The sequence below is a fragment of the Neodiprion lecontei genome, chromosome 1 (genome assembly GCF_021901455.1).
Source record: "Neodiprion lecontei isolate iyNeoLeco1 chromosome 1, iyNeoLeco1.1, whole genome shotgun sequence".
Lineage (NCBI taxonomy): Eukaryota > Metazoa > Arthropoda > Insecta > Hymenoptera > Diprionidae > Neodiprion > Neodiprion lecontei.
This window is the reverse complement of record NC_060260.1, coordinates 32,819,314-32,835,475: the sequence shown is the minus strand read 5'-3', so window position 1 is coordinate 32,835,475 and position 16,162 is coordinate 32,819,314. Positions and strand designations below refer to the sequence as shown.

Genomic DNA, 16,162 nt, shown 5'->3' with positions numbered 1-16,162 from the left:
CGTAGTAAATTCTACCAATTTTTCATGGTAACAGAGTCTCAAAACAGCCCTCGTGTATCGTATGAAACAATCGAGAGCTATAGATAGTTTTCATAGCCAACCATTAAGTTAACCCGAAATATCATTATACTGGTAATAACTGTGCGTGGCCATCAAATCTCATAATAGGGAAACTGATGTAAATTCCGGTGAACGTCGAGAGTCTAAAAGTAGGCGGTATATTCGCGGAATAGTTTAATTTTAAAAAAGATCAACCGTGTACCTCGCAGAACGGCCGATTCAAGAAGTTACCGAATTTATGTGCAAACACAAAACGAAACGCAGAATTTATGGTGGCGTAATGGTAACCCGATATTCTGTTTACGCAGGTTCGAACAGACCTCAACGTTATTCGGCACGTGCAGCGATGCGGACGCAGCGAACAACGAATGCATCGGAGGTTTCGGCCGAGTAGCGACAGTGGTCAGAAGTGCTCGAGCTGGAAGTGTCCCGACACTCTACCTGGATGCCGGAGACACGTACCAAGGCAGCATCTGGTTCATTGTTCATCGATGGAAAATTGTCGCGAGATTCTTGAACCTTCTGAACCCAGACGCAATGGTGAGCTATCTGCGACGATCGCTTGTCTCAGATCTATGAAAAGCTACAACTGCTAGCACGCTACTGCATCTCCACGTTGGTTTTTATTTTGCAAACGATAACCGTTATCACAGGATTCAATTGAGATATCACTGTAATCCAAACACGACGTATTTCGTGTGATAAGTGGTTGTAGAACATCGCTCAATTCTTGTAACGCTACCAAAGAAATTGTTACGTGACATGGGTGTTACACATCTCGTGTATTCTCACTAAATATGCGTGTTCAAATGCGATACCCTCTTGATAAGACTTGATAGATGGTATACAATTTCAATTTGAGCTGTTTGCGGTACCCGAAAAGATAATTAGAACACGTATTTTAGTGTCAGGTATAAAACGGCAGATGTATTTATGGAGAGCGTTATACTAACCAGGGAAGCTATAGCCGTGAAAATTCACGAGGGTCACAATTTGCCACTTGACGACTCGATGACCAGCAATGTATTGTTGACGGAAGTTACAAAAGTACTTGATGACACAAAACTGCGAGATCAACTTTTTAATCGGAATATCAATTACTTGGCCTTAAGATAACTCCGTTTTCAATAATGTCTCGGACATGACTACGTGTTTAAAGATCGCAAGCAATAATGAGTTGCGCAATAGCAGACTTGTACGAAATTAAATCGACTGATCTGCCCGAACAATGAGAGTATGTAGGAGATATCGGAACGCGGTCTTCGATGTTTTCAAAAATGCTCTGCTGCATGTTACTTGCTCTCCAGCAAAGTGGAAAAGTAGACTCTAGCTTTGACGTTTATATTTACAGTCCCTAGGGAACCACGAGTTTGATCAAGGCGTCACTGGGCTGATTCCATTCATCGAAAATGCCACGTTTCCTGTACTCGCGGCAAATTTGAACTTGACAAACGAGCCGGAGCTCGGAGCTACGAAACTTGCCAAGAGTACGGTCATCGATATTAACGGCACCCAAGTTGGAATCATCGGTTATCTGACCCCGGAAACCAAACTCCTCGCGACGACAGACAACGTCATCTTCGATGAGGAGGTCGCGGCGATAACCGAAGAAGCTGCACGACTTAAGGAGAGCGGGGTTAATATCCTAATCGCTCTTGGACACTCTGGGTTCACGATGGACAAGACAATCGCCGCCGAAGTCGAGGACATAGACCTCGTAGTAGGTGGCCATACCAACACATTTCTGTTCAACGGTAAGCCGACTAACTCTTCTAAGTTTTCCTGGTCACATTACCTGCATAATATCTGTAAGTCATGGATAGCATTATCTAGTTGGACGCTACGTTGATGGACTGTACAGGTTTTCGTATACGTTTCAATCGTCTAAAAATGTTGTGATTGACAGTGCCTGCGTTATAAGTACTAATGTTTTAACTATGTGTCCAGGAACTCAGCCAGATACCGAAGTCCCTGTAGGCTTGTATCCTACAGCTATAACTCAGAGTAGCGGCAAAATAGTCTACGTGGTCCAAGCTTACGCGTACACCAAGTACATCGGAAACTTTTCCGTAACCTTCGACTCCGAAGGTGATCTCACACACATTGAGGGAAATCCCATTCTTCTTGACTCAAGCGTCGAGCAGGTACGAAATAAGTAAGTTAATGATCGACGCGGCATTCGATGAATCTGTTTCGTTTTTTTCCAGGCTGAAGACGTAGTGGAAGAGTTGGAAAACTGGCGTGCGGCGATCAATAATTTGACAATCACCTATGTCGGAAGTAGTAGCGTCCTTCTTAATGGCGATGCCGACGTCTGCCGTCGCCAAGAGTGTAATATGGGAAATCTAGTGACGGACGCCATGATTGATTACGTAAGTGAGTGGTTTTAACACTTATTTTCTGTCAATTCAGCATCAAATTATCGACCATTTTCTTACTTCTATCAGATCTCCAGGCAGTACAACGGATCTGATGGATGGACGGACGCACCGATTGCTGTCATGAATAGCGGCAGTATCAGAACTTCTATACCCGCTAGTACCGATTCTCAGGTGAGTACAATACAGCAATACGTATCATAATGGCTATACTTTTTTGATAATTTTTAGTATAAAGCGCTTCAGTCGACGCCTAATGCCTACTTCTTGTATTCTCCATCTAGATTTCAATGGCGGATGTTCTTACTGTACTTCCATTCGGTAACCAACCAATCATCGTCACTATGACTGGTGAGGTATTGATATCGATGCTTGAATGGAGTGTTTACTACATGACTGGAGATCCGAATGAAGATGCTAAGGGTGCTTTCCTACAAGTATCCGGAATTCAGGTAACAATTTGATTTACATAAAAATATCGTTATGATCATTCTAACTGTTACGTATTCGTCTACTTAGGTGACTTATGATCTCAGCCAGCCCGTTTACTCCAAAGTGGTTTCCGTCAAAGTTCGCTGTGGCAATTGCAATATTCCTACATACAGTGATCTGAATGAAACAGAAACGTACTCGGTAATTACAAATGACTACATGTATTCAGGTGGCGATGGATTTAGCATGCTGTCTGATTTGGATGTGAAAAGAGCAGGTAAGAAATCAATTCCCTCTCTCTTTACCGTTATTTTAAATGGAAAATGGAAAATATTGATCATTCTTTAGGGCTCCCAAAGGTATTGTTTATCTATAGATACGCAAGTGATCTTCTCTCGACAAGACATACTTGCTAAATAAAATAATGTTCTCACTGTTTACGAAATCCGTTACTCAACTTTTATTATTTTTATTGCAGATGATAGTCTTGCTGACGTCGTGGCCGAATATTTGACACTACGCAGCCCTGTTTATCCTGCGATTGAGTGGAGGATCACTTTCAGTGAAACGGATACTATGGAATCCAGTGTCGAAAGCGGAGCTTCCTACGTTACTTATACAATCACGACGATCATCTTACCTCTTTTGTTTAAGATGTGCACGTAGGTAAAAATGAGAAAATCATGATCTAGATCAGTCTATATAATGTGAGAAATGAGCTTATTAACACGGTACCCAGAAAAAATCGTAAAGGTCTACTCGCTGATGAGTTATTGAAGTAATGTTGCTCTTCATCCAGGTATGTAAGTATCTGAATTTTTGTAATCGAAGATATTCATCTCTCGCATGCAATGAAAAATGTATGTCGTATTTGCGATCACTTCAATATTCCAAGAAGAGAGAAACAACCGTAAGTTTTACCTGTCGTATAGGTATAGAAACTTACAATCAGTCAGATCGGTCCTACCCCAGTATTTTATTTTAACTCGTCACCTACTTCCGATTGTAGGCTCTTATTCTAGACATTTTTGTGTGTGTGATCATATAGATTTTTATTTTTATGGTGTAAATAAAGTTTTTATTATCATGCCTAACCATCGGCTATAAATGTAAGTTATTGATTTGAGACATTTATTGAGTATCAAAAGAATTAAAAAATATTACCGACGAGAGACTGTTGCATGGATACATAATTCACGCTATGTTCCATAAGTATACATAGTTATGTCAAAATTAACACTAATAACAGATACAAACGACCGTCTGGTGTAAAATAATAAATATAATTGTAACGTAAGTTATTTCTTCGGTCTGTATCTAACTGAGATCGCATCTTGTACACGAACTAAATAAATTCAATTACAAATGATTATTTTACAAATAAAAAAAAAAAATGATTCGGATATTTTGTAAGCTTTCAAGTTGGGAAGATAGCCTGATTTCAATCACTATAGTGTCTCAAACTCTTGACAAAAAAAAAAAAAAGTTTTGTTCGGTGATGTTTTTCCTCCAACTAATAAATGAAGTTTTGAAGAAAATAATAACCGCGTATTTCTCCATTTTATCAACGTTAACTTTCGCTGGTCTTCTTCAATACGCTTTATGCGCTCCATATTTCACCGCCTCGTAAACGTCGTAGGCGTTGATTAAAAAATCGTAATAAGAAGTTATCTAAGCGCCTGCGTGTCGGCAAGCAGCCGCGCACCGTCTTAACGTCATAAAGTATAATGCCTCTACTCGTGTAAATTCGTGTTGGTTCTTTTACAACGCAGATTAGTGGTGCCCTCGCGCAGGGCGTGAGGTGAACTATGAAATCCATGAGCCGAGCTGAGTATCGAGTGCGGCAGTTTTCCAGCCTCCTCGGTGTTGCTTTATGGTGTATCAGTGAGGTACGAGGAAGTGAAAATGGAAGGTCGCTCGGCGACGGGTATGGATTTCGGCAGATGATTAGCGAGCACGTTATCCCCCCCTGTCTAGTAATGAAATGCAAATAAGAACGAAATTCATCATTGTGATCAAACGATGCGGTGTAGTGCGACGGTATTTCGGTGTTAAAAAAAAGTATTCCGGCAGTGAGGGAAGGTGTGCTGGTAATGTAAAGTTTAGTGGTCTTCTACAATGGTGGATAACAATTGCATTATCGAGGGAAACGTCAAGTTTCGGGATGGCAAGAAGGTGAGTTTAGTTTCGTTTGACAATGTTCGGCTTACGTGCAAAAATTATCACGCGAACATGTATCGCCTTTAATTCACTCTCACATACGCTCCGCGACGCTTTCGACAAAACAAAGCCACCGAACACAATATATAATCCCAGGGCTATTGTATTTGGGCATTCTATCGTACAGCAGCCTTCGTTATTTGACCTAGTATAATTATTCGGATACGCTTACGTATGAAACTTCGATACAATTCGATACCGCCGGCTGCACATTTCCGATCATTTCATCGATGTTCCAAAAAACAGGCCCAACAAATGATGTTGCATGAAAAGGAGCGAGAGAGACAGAGAGTGAGTGAAAGGCTCCAACCGAACGTTCAAAGTCCGTGTGATTACAATAATGCAGTTTTAAAAACACCTTATCACGATAATAAACATATGCACGTGACTGCTGGAAATAAAAGAGAGATTTTTTTCATACTTAAATTTTATTCCTTTCTCTTCACTCGTAAACGTACGTGGGTGAAAAAATGTTTATTACATCATAAACAGATACAGGACCCAGATTACGATGGAAAAGCATATTTACTGCTCTTACTAAGTAAACAAGTCATTGGGTTTAGTGGCCTTGTTTTTTCATATACAGCAAACAGAACGTAAAAAAAATACCAGCTGCAAGTTATTATGTGATTAACCACTTGCAGGAAACAATATGAAACTCTGTACAGTCAAGTGCCTCGTTATCTCTGCCCTGCTTACGCTGAGCTTATCATCTTCTTTTCTTCCTTTTAAATATATTGTGAATTTCACTATGTAAAGTCTTTGTACATTCTTCTTTATCCTTAAGCTCAAAAAATTTTATCCTGTTATTATATATTATGAAAAATAACTGGCTATAGGGCAAAACTTGATTCAATGAATGATCACTTATTCACAACAATTCCTTATTTTCAGTGGAAGTCAAGGTGGTGCGTCATGAGAAAATTGTCCCCTGTGGCAGGTAATAATATGTCGACATATGTTATGTTGTTTTATCAAATAAATTGAATGTAGAAATATAAAATCTATATTATTAGTAGGGTACATGTGTTTGAAAAGGTTTTAAAGTAATTTCTCACTTTACATGTTATCACAGTTGCCTTTCTTACTAATATACCAAGTCATCAGCAATTGAAAAAATCCAAAAATTTCACAATAATATCTATGTGTGTATTTATGGATATCTTGAATACTATCTCAGTTGAGAGATAAATCTTTTAGATAACTTAAAAGCCAAAAACAAAAACTCAATATAATCTACTTCTTATTATTCATAAAACCAATTTCAAAATATCTTTGAAATCAGTATATTGGCTTGCATTGTTATCATTAATTTTAAAGACTTACAATTAGCTGTTACCACATTGTTTGCAAACAAATGTTTTCATCGGCAAAATATACGCCAGAACAAGCATTGCATAAAATGAAATACTGACATTTGCAGGCCTTAACTTTAGTGATTCTCAATCTTGTTATAAATCCGTTTTTCCTGATTAGAATTGATCACAAAATTTGTCAACTAATTCTTGGTGTAATTAACAGTGAAAAATCACCTACACCTTAACATTGAAAAGTATGCACCCTCTTGAAGTATGAATAAAATGCTCAGGAGGAACAGTAATTGACTCATAGAAAACGACTCTTAGAGTTGAATTGAAAAAACAACAAAAGCCCGGCAGCTCTTTGCAGTAATTACTGTATGTGTAACAGTATTGTGTTTTCTTGCAGTAAGCATTCAGTGTAGCCTCATTAGAAGTATAAAGAAAAAGAGAATTATGTGTTTTTAATCAGCCTCTCAGTATGTCTGCTTCATATTTGTGTTACCACAGCAATTCATTCTTCGAATTCGTTTTATCAAAAGTCTTTACAATTTACCGAACGTAATAATTCTCTTTATTAAAGTATGTGTGCATAAGTGAAAATGAATATGTACAATAAGCCTTTATCCTTGAAGTTGGTATGCAAATATTAATACGTTATTAAATACTAATATCATAATAATCCTTCAATACACCAAGCTGTATAGAGTTTTTACTTAAAATCAGCAACGTATTTTGTATTTTTCAGACTGCTTACACTTGCAACTTTACGGAGATAGCAAAGACCGATACAAACAAGGTCAAACCAAGGCCTCGCTTAGCTTACAACACTTTCTTGGGGTAGAAAGTGGATTTACCCTTGACAAAGAATCTAACACAATTGCCATTATTTGCCAAGATGTTACGGTAGTTCTTGCTTTCGATACTCGTGAGAGACTAATACAGTGGCAAGTCAAGATATCCAACAATTTGGGCGAAGGTTGGTTTCTAATATTACTAAATTAATGTCCTGATACTTTTTTTTTTTGAACATTTACATTTGATAATATATCATTGAATTATTGACATTGCTGTAGCTTTTATGAGTTCTAAATTTTAAGAAGTGGAAAACAAAAACACTTTGGCTATACGTGTTTTGCACTATTCCTTCTCATATTTACGTAGAGTTTGCAAACAAATTACCGACTAGACAAGTGGGATTGTACAAAAGAGAATTGATCACCTTGAGACTTGTCATTGTCAATTTACTATGCAAGAATCTGCCTTTTTTTCATACTGTGTAACTGAAAAAAATTGCATGACGAATTATACGATTTGTCTTCAGATCAACAATTCCTGATTCTCATCTCCTCGGCACCGACAAAAGCAAAGCTTTTAAGCGGCCCAGCACATATGCACATACAAAATCGTCGCTTCTGTATTACCACTGGAGTACCGCCAAGGCTCGCTGGGGTTTGGGAAATTGCACATCTTCGTCGTTATGGGGTCGTTGAGGGAAGATTTTGTTTTGAGGGAGGCTCAAGATGCGGCCGTGGAGAAGGCCTGCACGTTCTTGTTACAGATCAAGGAGATGACATTATAAAAACCTTGCAATTGGCAGCCGAAGGAAAGCTCAGTACACGAAAAAGACCAACTGCTCGTGAACTTGCAGCATGTGACAGTCCCAGAAGGCAATTTTCTCGATCTGAAACAAGGGTTAGCGATTCCTTTCCATCATTGCTGTATAATACAGGATCCTACGAAGGGCAGTGCGACAACTGCAAAAATGAAGGCTCGCCGTACTGGTCCTCGACTGAAAGCAGGCAGCAGACAGATTTGGACAGTGATTACGGGTGTCGGGATGCTTCCATATCAGAATTACATGATCAACCAGGAGAGTGGCACAGCTGCTCAATTGTCCAAGGAAATAATTCAATGGTTGAAAGATGCTCCAGCTGTATCAGCAAATTGGGAACACTTTCCAAGTCATCTACATCGGGCACAACTTCGACAATGACTCACTCTAGCAGTCCTGCTCCACTTGGGGGTTGTCAGCAACCACTTCGAGCGTTTGACAGACTCTCGCTCTCTTCCTATAGCAGCAGTAGTCATGAAAGTGATTACTCGGTGTCCCAACAGGCAGAGTGCCATTGCGTGTCTAGTAAAGTTTTCCAAACTCAAAACCCGCAGAGCTTTGCTCCTAAGCAGTTAGTCTCTCCTCCCAGACCGCCGAAGCCACATTCTTCGTGTGTTAGAAAAGCTAAGAAGCCTCCGATGCCACTTCCACAACCAGAATATCCTTGTTCTTGCTCAACAAAGCCACCAGCAGTTCAAAACAACATAGCCAATACAACTGGGCCATATGAAAACTATGATGTTCCAAAAACAATAATTCGCCACGCATTGTCTATGGAACGAACTTCGTCCACTGATCAGTATTACGATACGCCTAGAAAAATCAAGGAAATTCTTGCGTTGCCAAAAATGTATGCAAATTACGACACTCCGCTTGTGCCACAAGCAGTTGCTTTACAACAGTGTGGTTGTCCTACCAAGCTGACTTCTCAATCCCCGCGTACATCCGCTTGTCCATGTCACAACGTAATGAGCTGGGCTGGTTTTGTTTTACCTTACTGTCGTCGAGGGGCAGGCATTGTGTTAGATGCCGTGCATCCAGTACGGCTGTCTGGTGAAGGGAAGATGCCGGTTGTGAACGCCAGTGGAGAAATAGCGGTTTATGCAACAAGTGACAAAAGTACTGAAGATGATCATGGTCCTGAAACTGCTAAAGAAAAGTGTGGCTGTCAGAGTGAAAGTACCGGAGTTGATAACAATTATGCAAACATTGAACCAGTAATAGATACGCAACCAGAATCAAAGCAGATAAATTATGCAAATATTGATTTTACCCAATCTTTAGAACACTATGAAAACAGCAAGGATGTTTTAGCCAAAGCGGGAATATCACGAGATGAGGCAGCCAAGATTTCCGAAGAGTTGAAGGAATCTGAAGCTTCCGAGGTGAATGAAAATACAAAGTTCTGCACCAAATGTGGGCATGCAAAAGATGGAGAGAATGATTACTTGATGATGAACCCAGAGAAAGAAATGCCGAAGAAGCCGTACCCTGGGTACTTAGCGATGCAACCGGCTCACAACGCTTGTTCCAAAGAAGTTTTGTCTAGAATTTGCAGCACCGGAAAGAGCAGTAGTAATCCAACTTTGACTGGATCCCAATTAATAGAAGGAAGCAAAAAAAGATCTGAATCTGAATATCGAGTACCTGGATCAGCGATGTTATCTAGTCCCTACCTCAGACGCCGACTCTTGGACTCCGCAAATAGCACAGAGGCTTCTGGTAATATTGGTCTACTAGCAAGGAAGAGATCATATTCTGCAGAATCTGCACATTATACGAATGACGAAAAACTTACTTTGTTCCCTTCAAATTTGACAATTCACAAGTGTTCCAGCGAGGCTGATAAAGAGTTACTGATGAATAAAGATAGACGAACTTTGTGCGTAGATTCAGAGCTGAAACCTTATCACGACAGCGAGGAGACTTCCGCGTCATCTCCTCAGCCGTGTTCAATAAAAATTCGACGCTCATCTTCTGTACCATCAAAGACGGGACATAACCGCGACTCTTCGAGCAGCAACGACTCTGGCGTATCGACTGGCTCTCTGAGTCACAGAGGAACTGAATTTGGGGAATTCGAACTACCCATAATTACTACTAATTTAGCAAGAAGACATTTGATATCAATATCCCACAAAAGTACCCCTCCAGTCTGCTTCCATAACAGTCTACCAAGAAAATCAAAATCCAGTGACCCACTTCGCGAGCTTTCCTTTCAATTTCAAAAACTAAAAATACCAACGAAATCTTCATCTGCCGAAGGAGACATACCTGCCTGTGTTCCCAAAGGCACAAAAGGTTTCAGTAGCCCAGGCGAAGTATCCGCTACACCGTACACAGATTCTCGAAGTACAAGCAGCGGTACATCCGATATGTCTGATTACATCGAAACATTATCTTTGTCCTCGCATTCATCATCAGATACCCCAGACAATCTTAGGTAAGATATACTTGTAGAAGTAAATTTAAACAAGAAAATAGATAAAGTCTATTTGATGTTCAATTTCATTGGACATAACTTTGTCAACAGATTGGGTGGACGTCAGGTGGCCACAACTCTTCGGCCGCGTAGCGGAAAGGAATATTATAAAATAGATCGAAGCATCTTGGTGGAACAAGGCCGTACATTGACAGGGCCAACTTCTAACTATGCCAATATTACACCTGTCCTTGAAAAAAGTGAATCTCCGTCACCGGGATATATGAGCAGCTCGTCATACGATCAGCCGCAACCAGCGTGTGATCACTTTCTCTTTCCTGAGGTAAGTCGAGTACTTTTCAGAGACGAAATTAAGTGCTCAATATAATTTTATTCAGTGTGAGACCAATATTTACAGGAAGTCTAAAATTTTTATGTTGCCCTACGAATACGAGGAATTCATTTGGAACTATGCAAATATTGACAGAACATTTCGTTTAGCTAGATGTCCACTTAATTTCATTCTTTCAATGATGTACATTATTTACTACCCTAAGTATTTTTACAACGCAATTTTACATCCAGGTATTAACTGTCCGAGTGATTACAGTCAACTGACCATTTTAAGTGCTAGCTCTTGTTCGCACAGAAGTTGAATTACTCATCCTGTTTGAAATGGAAGCATTGTTTTTTTCCAAATTACAGCAGGCCTGAAAGCATTGAAACAATTCACAAGGAAGGAGAAGAACCTGAAGTTCCTAGTATTTCCAAACACGGTGGACAAGAGTATTCAAGGTAGAACTAATAACAGAGCTGCAATCGGTGTTCACAACACTTCATACTGAAACCAGGTTTTAATATTTTCATAAACTTTTAAACTTTCCATTACCTCGTACTATTGCCTGCAATTGCGATTTCAAAGATATCAATTTTCTTCTGTCGCTTTGTTATTTATCCACAAGTACTCCTTACTATATGCCAACTAACAGAAGTCGAGCATCTCCCGGCATCGAAGTCATTGTTTAGTTATAAAAGATTTGTATATTATACACGTGGAAGTACAAATTCTATGGTAAATTGATACATATTTGTATATGTCTAGTACTGTTCATTCTCTGAGGGCACCCAGCTGTTTTATTCAAATAGTGCATACGTGAAAACTGTCTTAAGGGAAAAAAAACGTCTAGGTTTATTAAATCCGTCTCAGAACCGATAATCGATAAGCATGATAGTTGAAAAGTTTCAAAGTATGAAATAACAAAGCTTGGTTACAATGTATAGTAAAAATATAATCAATAATATTATATACACTTCCTACAACGATTCAAACAATTTCTAAAATATGCTCAATAACAAATGTAATAATAGTATAGTGAATATCCTGCCCTAGAGTAAAAGGATAAGGTGGGTGTTGTATACTTTTTATGAGTATACCCTTTTTTGAATAATTTTTATTTTATATAAGTACTTTTATATAGCGTGATATACAGAATGATACAAAAGAATGAAGTTAAAGGCTTTTAAAATTTACACTACTTATGTACTTGATGGATTCGCCTATGGCCTGAAGACAATGGAGATTCCATTGAATATTATTTACAGAATTTATTCGTACTTACTAGCTTATTTTTAACTACTAAATACAAAATATTATAGCCTTTAATAGCTTTCTTTCACAAAATGGTAATTTATATGATAGGTATTTATAGTTTACGGGAAAACTCAAGGTAGCATTATAATGTATAGTTTATAGATTAAACTTTCTGAGCGCCAAGAGCGTATATAAAATATTTATAATATTAAGGCTGCTATCTGATATACGTGCCTCAAATTTTTAAATTGGCATGTACGTCTTTTTTTTTTCTTAGAAGCGTGATTTAAGTTGTGATCATAATTTTCTACCGATTTTCTTTGACTTTTTCGGTTTTCAGATCCACAAGAAATTTCAAAGAATTACATATTTATTTAATTGTTTATAACTTTTAATATATTAATGAAGTAAAATAGTGATGTGTCGCAAACGCTGGGCCGTTATCAGCATCAAATTTTTTAGCGTACTAATAACGAGTTTTTCTGACTACTCGTGCTGAGCTTATGAGTGGTCTAATTAATTATTTCGAACGATTTCAAATCAGCCGTGAATCTCTTTTATCTCGTGTCACGACTCAGTCAAGTTATTTTGTATGACTCAACGTAATTATAGTAAAGGAATCTTGAAATCCAAAACGGCACATTAGAAAACATAGAGTGCAGAGAAGTGTAAGATTGAACATTGAAATTTTGTACCGTTTTTAGGATTAACGCAGGGTATCGGTTTTCTATAATGTAAAAATAATTCCCAACTGAATGCTAAAAATTTTACAGGCTGTTTGCCTGTTTGTTCAGTAGTTTGAAAGAGCAAAACCACAAAGAGCTTTTTCCAATTTTGGATCAATTTTTCTCTTTCAGCTGGACTCTCTAATTTTACTTCTCTATATCTCTAACTAAGCATTTATGTGATATAACATCGCACCTTGATTTACTCCTTTTTCATATTGTAACTTTTTCAATTGATCTCATCCATTTAGATAACTTGCATTTTATGCGAATGCTTTTGAATACTCGCCACCCTTGGTTCTTTCGTTAGTGGAAATTAATTTTTTCAATTTTGCGACATCTTTACGTAGCATTATAATGTTGCCCATAATGCTTAACTCGCTACGTAAAATCTTTATAAATGTATTTTAGTACGAAAAATGTACTCATGTCGTAGTTCACGAATAACGTTAATAAATTTGTACACTTGCATGGTGAAAGAACTAATGGAGATGGTGGCGGTAATCACTATTTACTCACTGTAAAACAGTCAGTTGTTTAAACATATCACAATAACCCTTTACGTACCTGTCCCTCCTACTGGTATTTCGTCTTTAGTTATTTGAAGTTTCATTAAACTTTTGGTTGAATCAATCTCGACCAACTCATATTCCATCTGATGTGATACAAAACTGATGCGGTCGTAGATCAGCACACATCTGAGTGATACAATATATACATCAAATTGTATGCAACAAAGAATTCTTAGGGTGAACTAATACAGTCTTCTTGTTCTACGAAGGTTCAATTGTAATGAATAGAATTAGCATTTCTTTACAACGATTAGTTTTCGGTACTTACTGTTCTACTAATTATTATACACTTAGATTTGCGCAACGGTAATAAGGTATAAATATCTCTAAGTAAAGATGATGCAAGCAGTTAACAAAAACCGACATTTAGTCATATTTCGTATAGTCTAAGTAGGTAATCCGTAAAGAATTTTACGCAAAAAAAAAATCGCACGGACGTTTAGAATTGCATTGAATAATCATATTTATTTAACTCTGATGACAATGTGGACGCATGTTTCCAGAGAAAGGCAACTGATAAATGTTAGATGTTATTAAATCACAGTTAAAAAAAAAACAGAGAAACAAAAAAAAGTATTCAGACAATCAATTGAAGAAAACTGATGGTCTCTTTGATAATTCTTGCATTACCTTTTCATCGATAATATTAGAAAACTTGAGTACTGGTCAAAATAATGTTCATCACTTGGCAACACATGCAGTGTGGTGAGGTTAGTGCGTTTGTGTGTCAAAAATTTGTGAAACAAATATAAATTATTGTAATGTCACCCAGGTATTGAGGTGTGTACGACGCGTAGATATATACTCGTATACAATATTGTCATGTGATTAACTGTATTGCGTGAATAGAATTCTATAGAATGTAATCGAAGGAGACGATATTCTCTCAAGTATAGCATATTATATACATATTATTGTCTGTACTGTACGGATTACGAAAAAAACAAACAGTTATATCGTAGATCAGTGTCTCCCACTGAATTCATGGTTATGTCAAATCGTATTTTGCCAAACATGACTAACAGGACTAGATAAGTAGAAATTCTGTAACGAAATTGTCACACACACACTCCTAGTTTTTCTGACCCCGCTCTGTGACAATGCGTGTAACGAAATTTAAATTAGTCTGTAAGCTTTTATATAACTTTAATTGTAAATTAAAATGGAAATCACTGATGTAGAGACCCATACTAGTCAGAAATTAAGTACTACGGTAGTAATAGTCTATTTTTAATGAATTTGTATCATTTGAAAGCCTGATACACCTAAAGGTCTACAACAATTCTTTAAGTTCCATCAAAAACTGTTGTTTGTTTTTCTTTTATATTCCCTTGAAAACGAATTTTGTTAAATTTGTAGCAATACATTTCCAAACACCATGGCAACCTTTCGACAATCTTGAAAACCCAACGAAAATGTTGAAACAAAAACACAGTTGGTAGAATAACCTTTCTATTAAGTGTATCAGCTTTTGAAATTCAACCAACCATATCCAAGAATTACCCAGTTAATCATAATGTAGTAAAAATTCGCGAGTATTCCTTAGTTGCGCTTGAAATTTATGTACATAGTTGCCGAGACTTTGATTGAACATTAATCTTTTTTCTCGATTTACTAGCTTTCTCTCATTTATAAAGAAAACTTCGCTTATCGTTATAATCTTTAATGTATATTAAATTCACATTTAAAATCCTAGTCGGCAATCAAATGGTACTGTACGGTTTGCAGTGTTACTCTGTATTAATGCAATTTATATACTTTGTAAGATTATAACATGGCGTGCCCATCACATTAAGTAAAGTAAAGAGCCAGCTTAAAGTGGAGTTCGATACTTGAATAACGGGATTAAAGATAAATGAAATAAAAAACAAAACAAAACAGGGTAAAATCTGTGCCATAATTATTCCAAGCATTATGGAAAGCTCTTTGTGAGCCTCATGTCCTTAGAAGTTATGGTAATAATGATGAATCAGATTGATTGATACCTGATAAAATCCAATGCACAAAACTCCACTTTTTTGTAATTGAACCCCGGACTTGTATTTCTTTCTTCGTATCTCGATGCGAATACGGAATTACCATGATAAATGATTTATTGTCGAATCTCCTCGAATAAAAAATCAATTTTTATTACCGTCGAATATATGATTTTATAGATAATTTATTGTAATGTGGGTAAGGATATAGTATTGATGTAGAGGTGTATAGTTTTTAATTTTTATTTACCATGTAATATCGCAAATTCTAATCAGTTATTACGGATGAATTTTAATACGTCGTTCATAGAACCATATACATATACATACCTATCTAAGCTTAATTTTAGGGGTGTCAAGTGGCTGCTACTTGAAATGATTTATTATATTATATACCGTCTTATTTAACACAGAGTATACTTAGCGAATAGGCATTAAATAAATCGAATAAATTGTATTATGTATATTATTGACCAGAGAATTTATCTCATTTGGTAATGTTCATACATACAGAAATATTACGAGGATTAGCTAACGTTATTTTAGAAGTGCTAATGCTGCGTAAAAACATTACAGCCATAATGTATTGAACAAACGCGCTGGATCAATCGCACGTTAAGATTGATTGCACAAATGGTATCAGAAATTTCTGATGCTTTTCTAAATCCTTAGCATAATTAGTTACCGTATTTCATTTCCTTCGACATCTTGTTTCACGGTCTGACCCTTTCTTGTTATCTACAGAAAATAAAAAAAAAAAAAACTGAAAACATATAAATTTCAATTTCATGCAGTCTGGATTGTAGTTTATCCTTATCCTAAATTGATTGATGTACCGTAAAAATTTTTACAACGAAGCAGTCGATTCAACGA

The 16,162-nt window shown here is 37.2% G+C and overlaps 2 protein-coding genes across 8 annotated transcripts in view; both read left to right on the top strand.

Annotated features, from left to right (window-relative positions):
- Nucleotides 1–4,411, top strand: part of LOC107223887 (protein 5NUC) — a 33,403-nt gene extending 28,992 nt beyond the window's left edge. For all 5 annotated transcript variants that reach the window (XM_046746750.1, XM_046746751.1, XM_046746752.1 and 2 more), the window contains exons 2-9: nucleotides 369–600; nucleotides 1,412–1,814; nucleotides 2,008–2,204; nucleotides 2,268–2,432; nucleotides 2,508–2,612; nucleotides 2,723–2,890; nucleotides 2,958–3,147; nucleotides 3,349–4,411. In XM_046746750.1, the coding sequence (XP_046602706.1) occupies nucleotides 369–600; nucleotides 1,412–1,814; nucleotides 2,008–2,204; nucleotides 2,268–2,432; nucleotides 2,508–2,612; nucleotides 2,723–2,890; nucleotides 2,958–3,147; nucleotides 3,349–3,536 (1,648 nt within the window). In that variant the 3' untranslated portion in view covers nucleotides 3,537–4,411. The remainder of the gene's footprint in view (nucleotides 1–368; nucleotides 601–1,411; nucleotides 1,815–2,007; nucleotides 2,205–2,267; nucleotides 2,433–2,507; nucleotides 2,613–2,722; nucleotides 2,891–2,957; nucleotides 3,148–3,348) is intronic.
- A 292-nt stretch (nucleotides 4,412–4,703) lies between these two features.
- On the top strand, nucleotides 4,704–16,114 carry LOC107223900. Of its 3 annotated transcripts, XM_046745614.1 has the most exons (7): nucleotides 4,704–5,045; nucleotides 5,985–6,030; nucleotides 7,137–7,367; nucleotides 7,713–9,725; nucleotides 9,894–10,446; nucleotides 10,537–10,768; nucleotides 11,131–16,114. In XM_046745614.1, exons 1-7 carry the CDS (start codon nucleotides 4,989–4,991, stop codon nucleotides 11,137–11,139), a joined length of 3,141 nt encoding a protein of 1,046 aa, XP_046601570.1. In that variant the 5' UTR covers nucleotides 4,704–4,988; the 3' UTR covers nucleotides 11,140–16,114. The 3 variants fall into 3 exon arrangements, with proteins under 3 accessions (XP_046601570.1, XP_015519234.2, XP_046601576.1); XM_015663748.2 differs by having other exon boundaries at nucleotides 7,713–10,446; XM_046745620.1 differs by lacking the exon at nucleotides 5,985–6,030 and having other exon boundaries at nucleotides 4,989–5,045; nucleotides 7,713–10,446.
- The last annotated feature ends 48 nt before the right edge of the window (nucleotides 16,115–16,162 follow it).

Coding starts and splice junctions, on each gene's coding strand:
- LOC107223900 (XM_015663748.2), top strand. CDS start 4,989: ATGGTGGATAACAATTGCATTATCGAGGGAAACGTCAAGTTTCGGGAT. Junction 6,031..7,136: donor AAAATTGTCCCCTGTGGCAG/GTAATAATATGT, acceptor TGTATTTTTCAG/ACTGCTTACACTTGCAACTT. Junction 10,447..10,536: donor GATACCCCAGACAATCTTAG/GTAAGATATACT, acceptor CTTTGTCAACAG/ATTGGGTGGACGTCAGGTGG.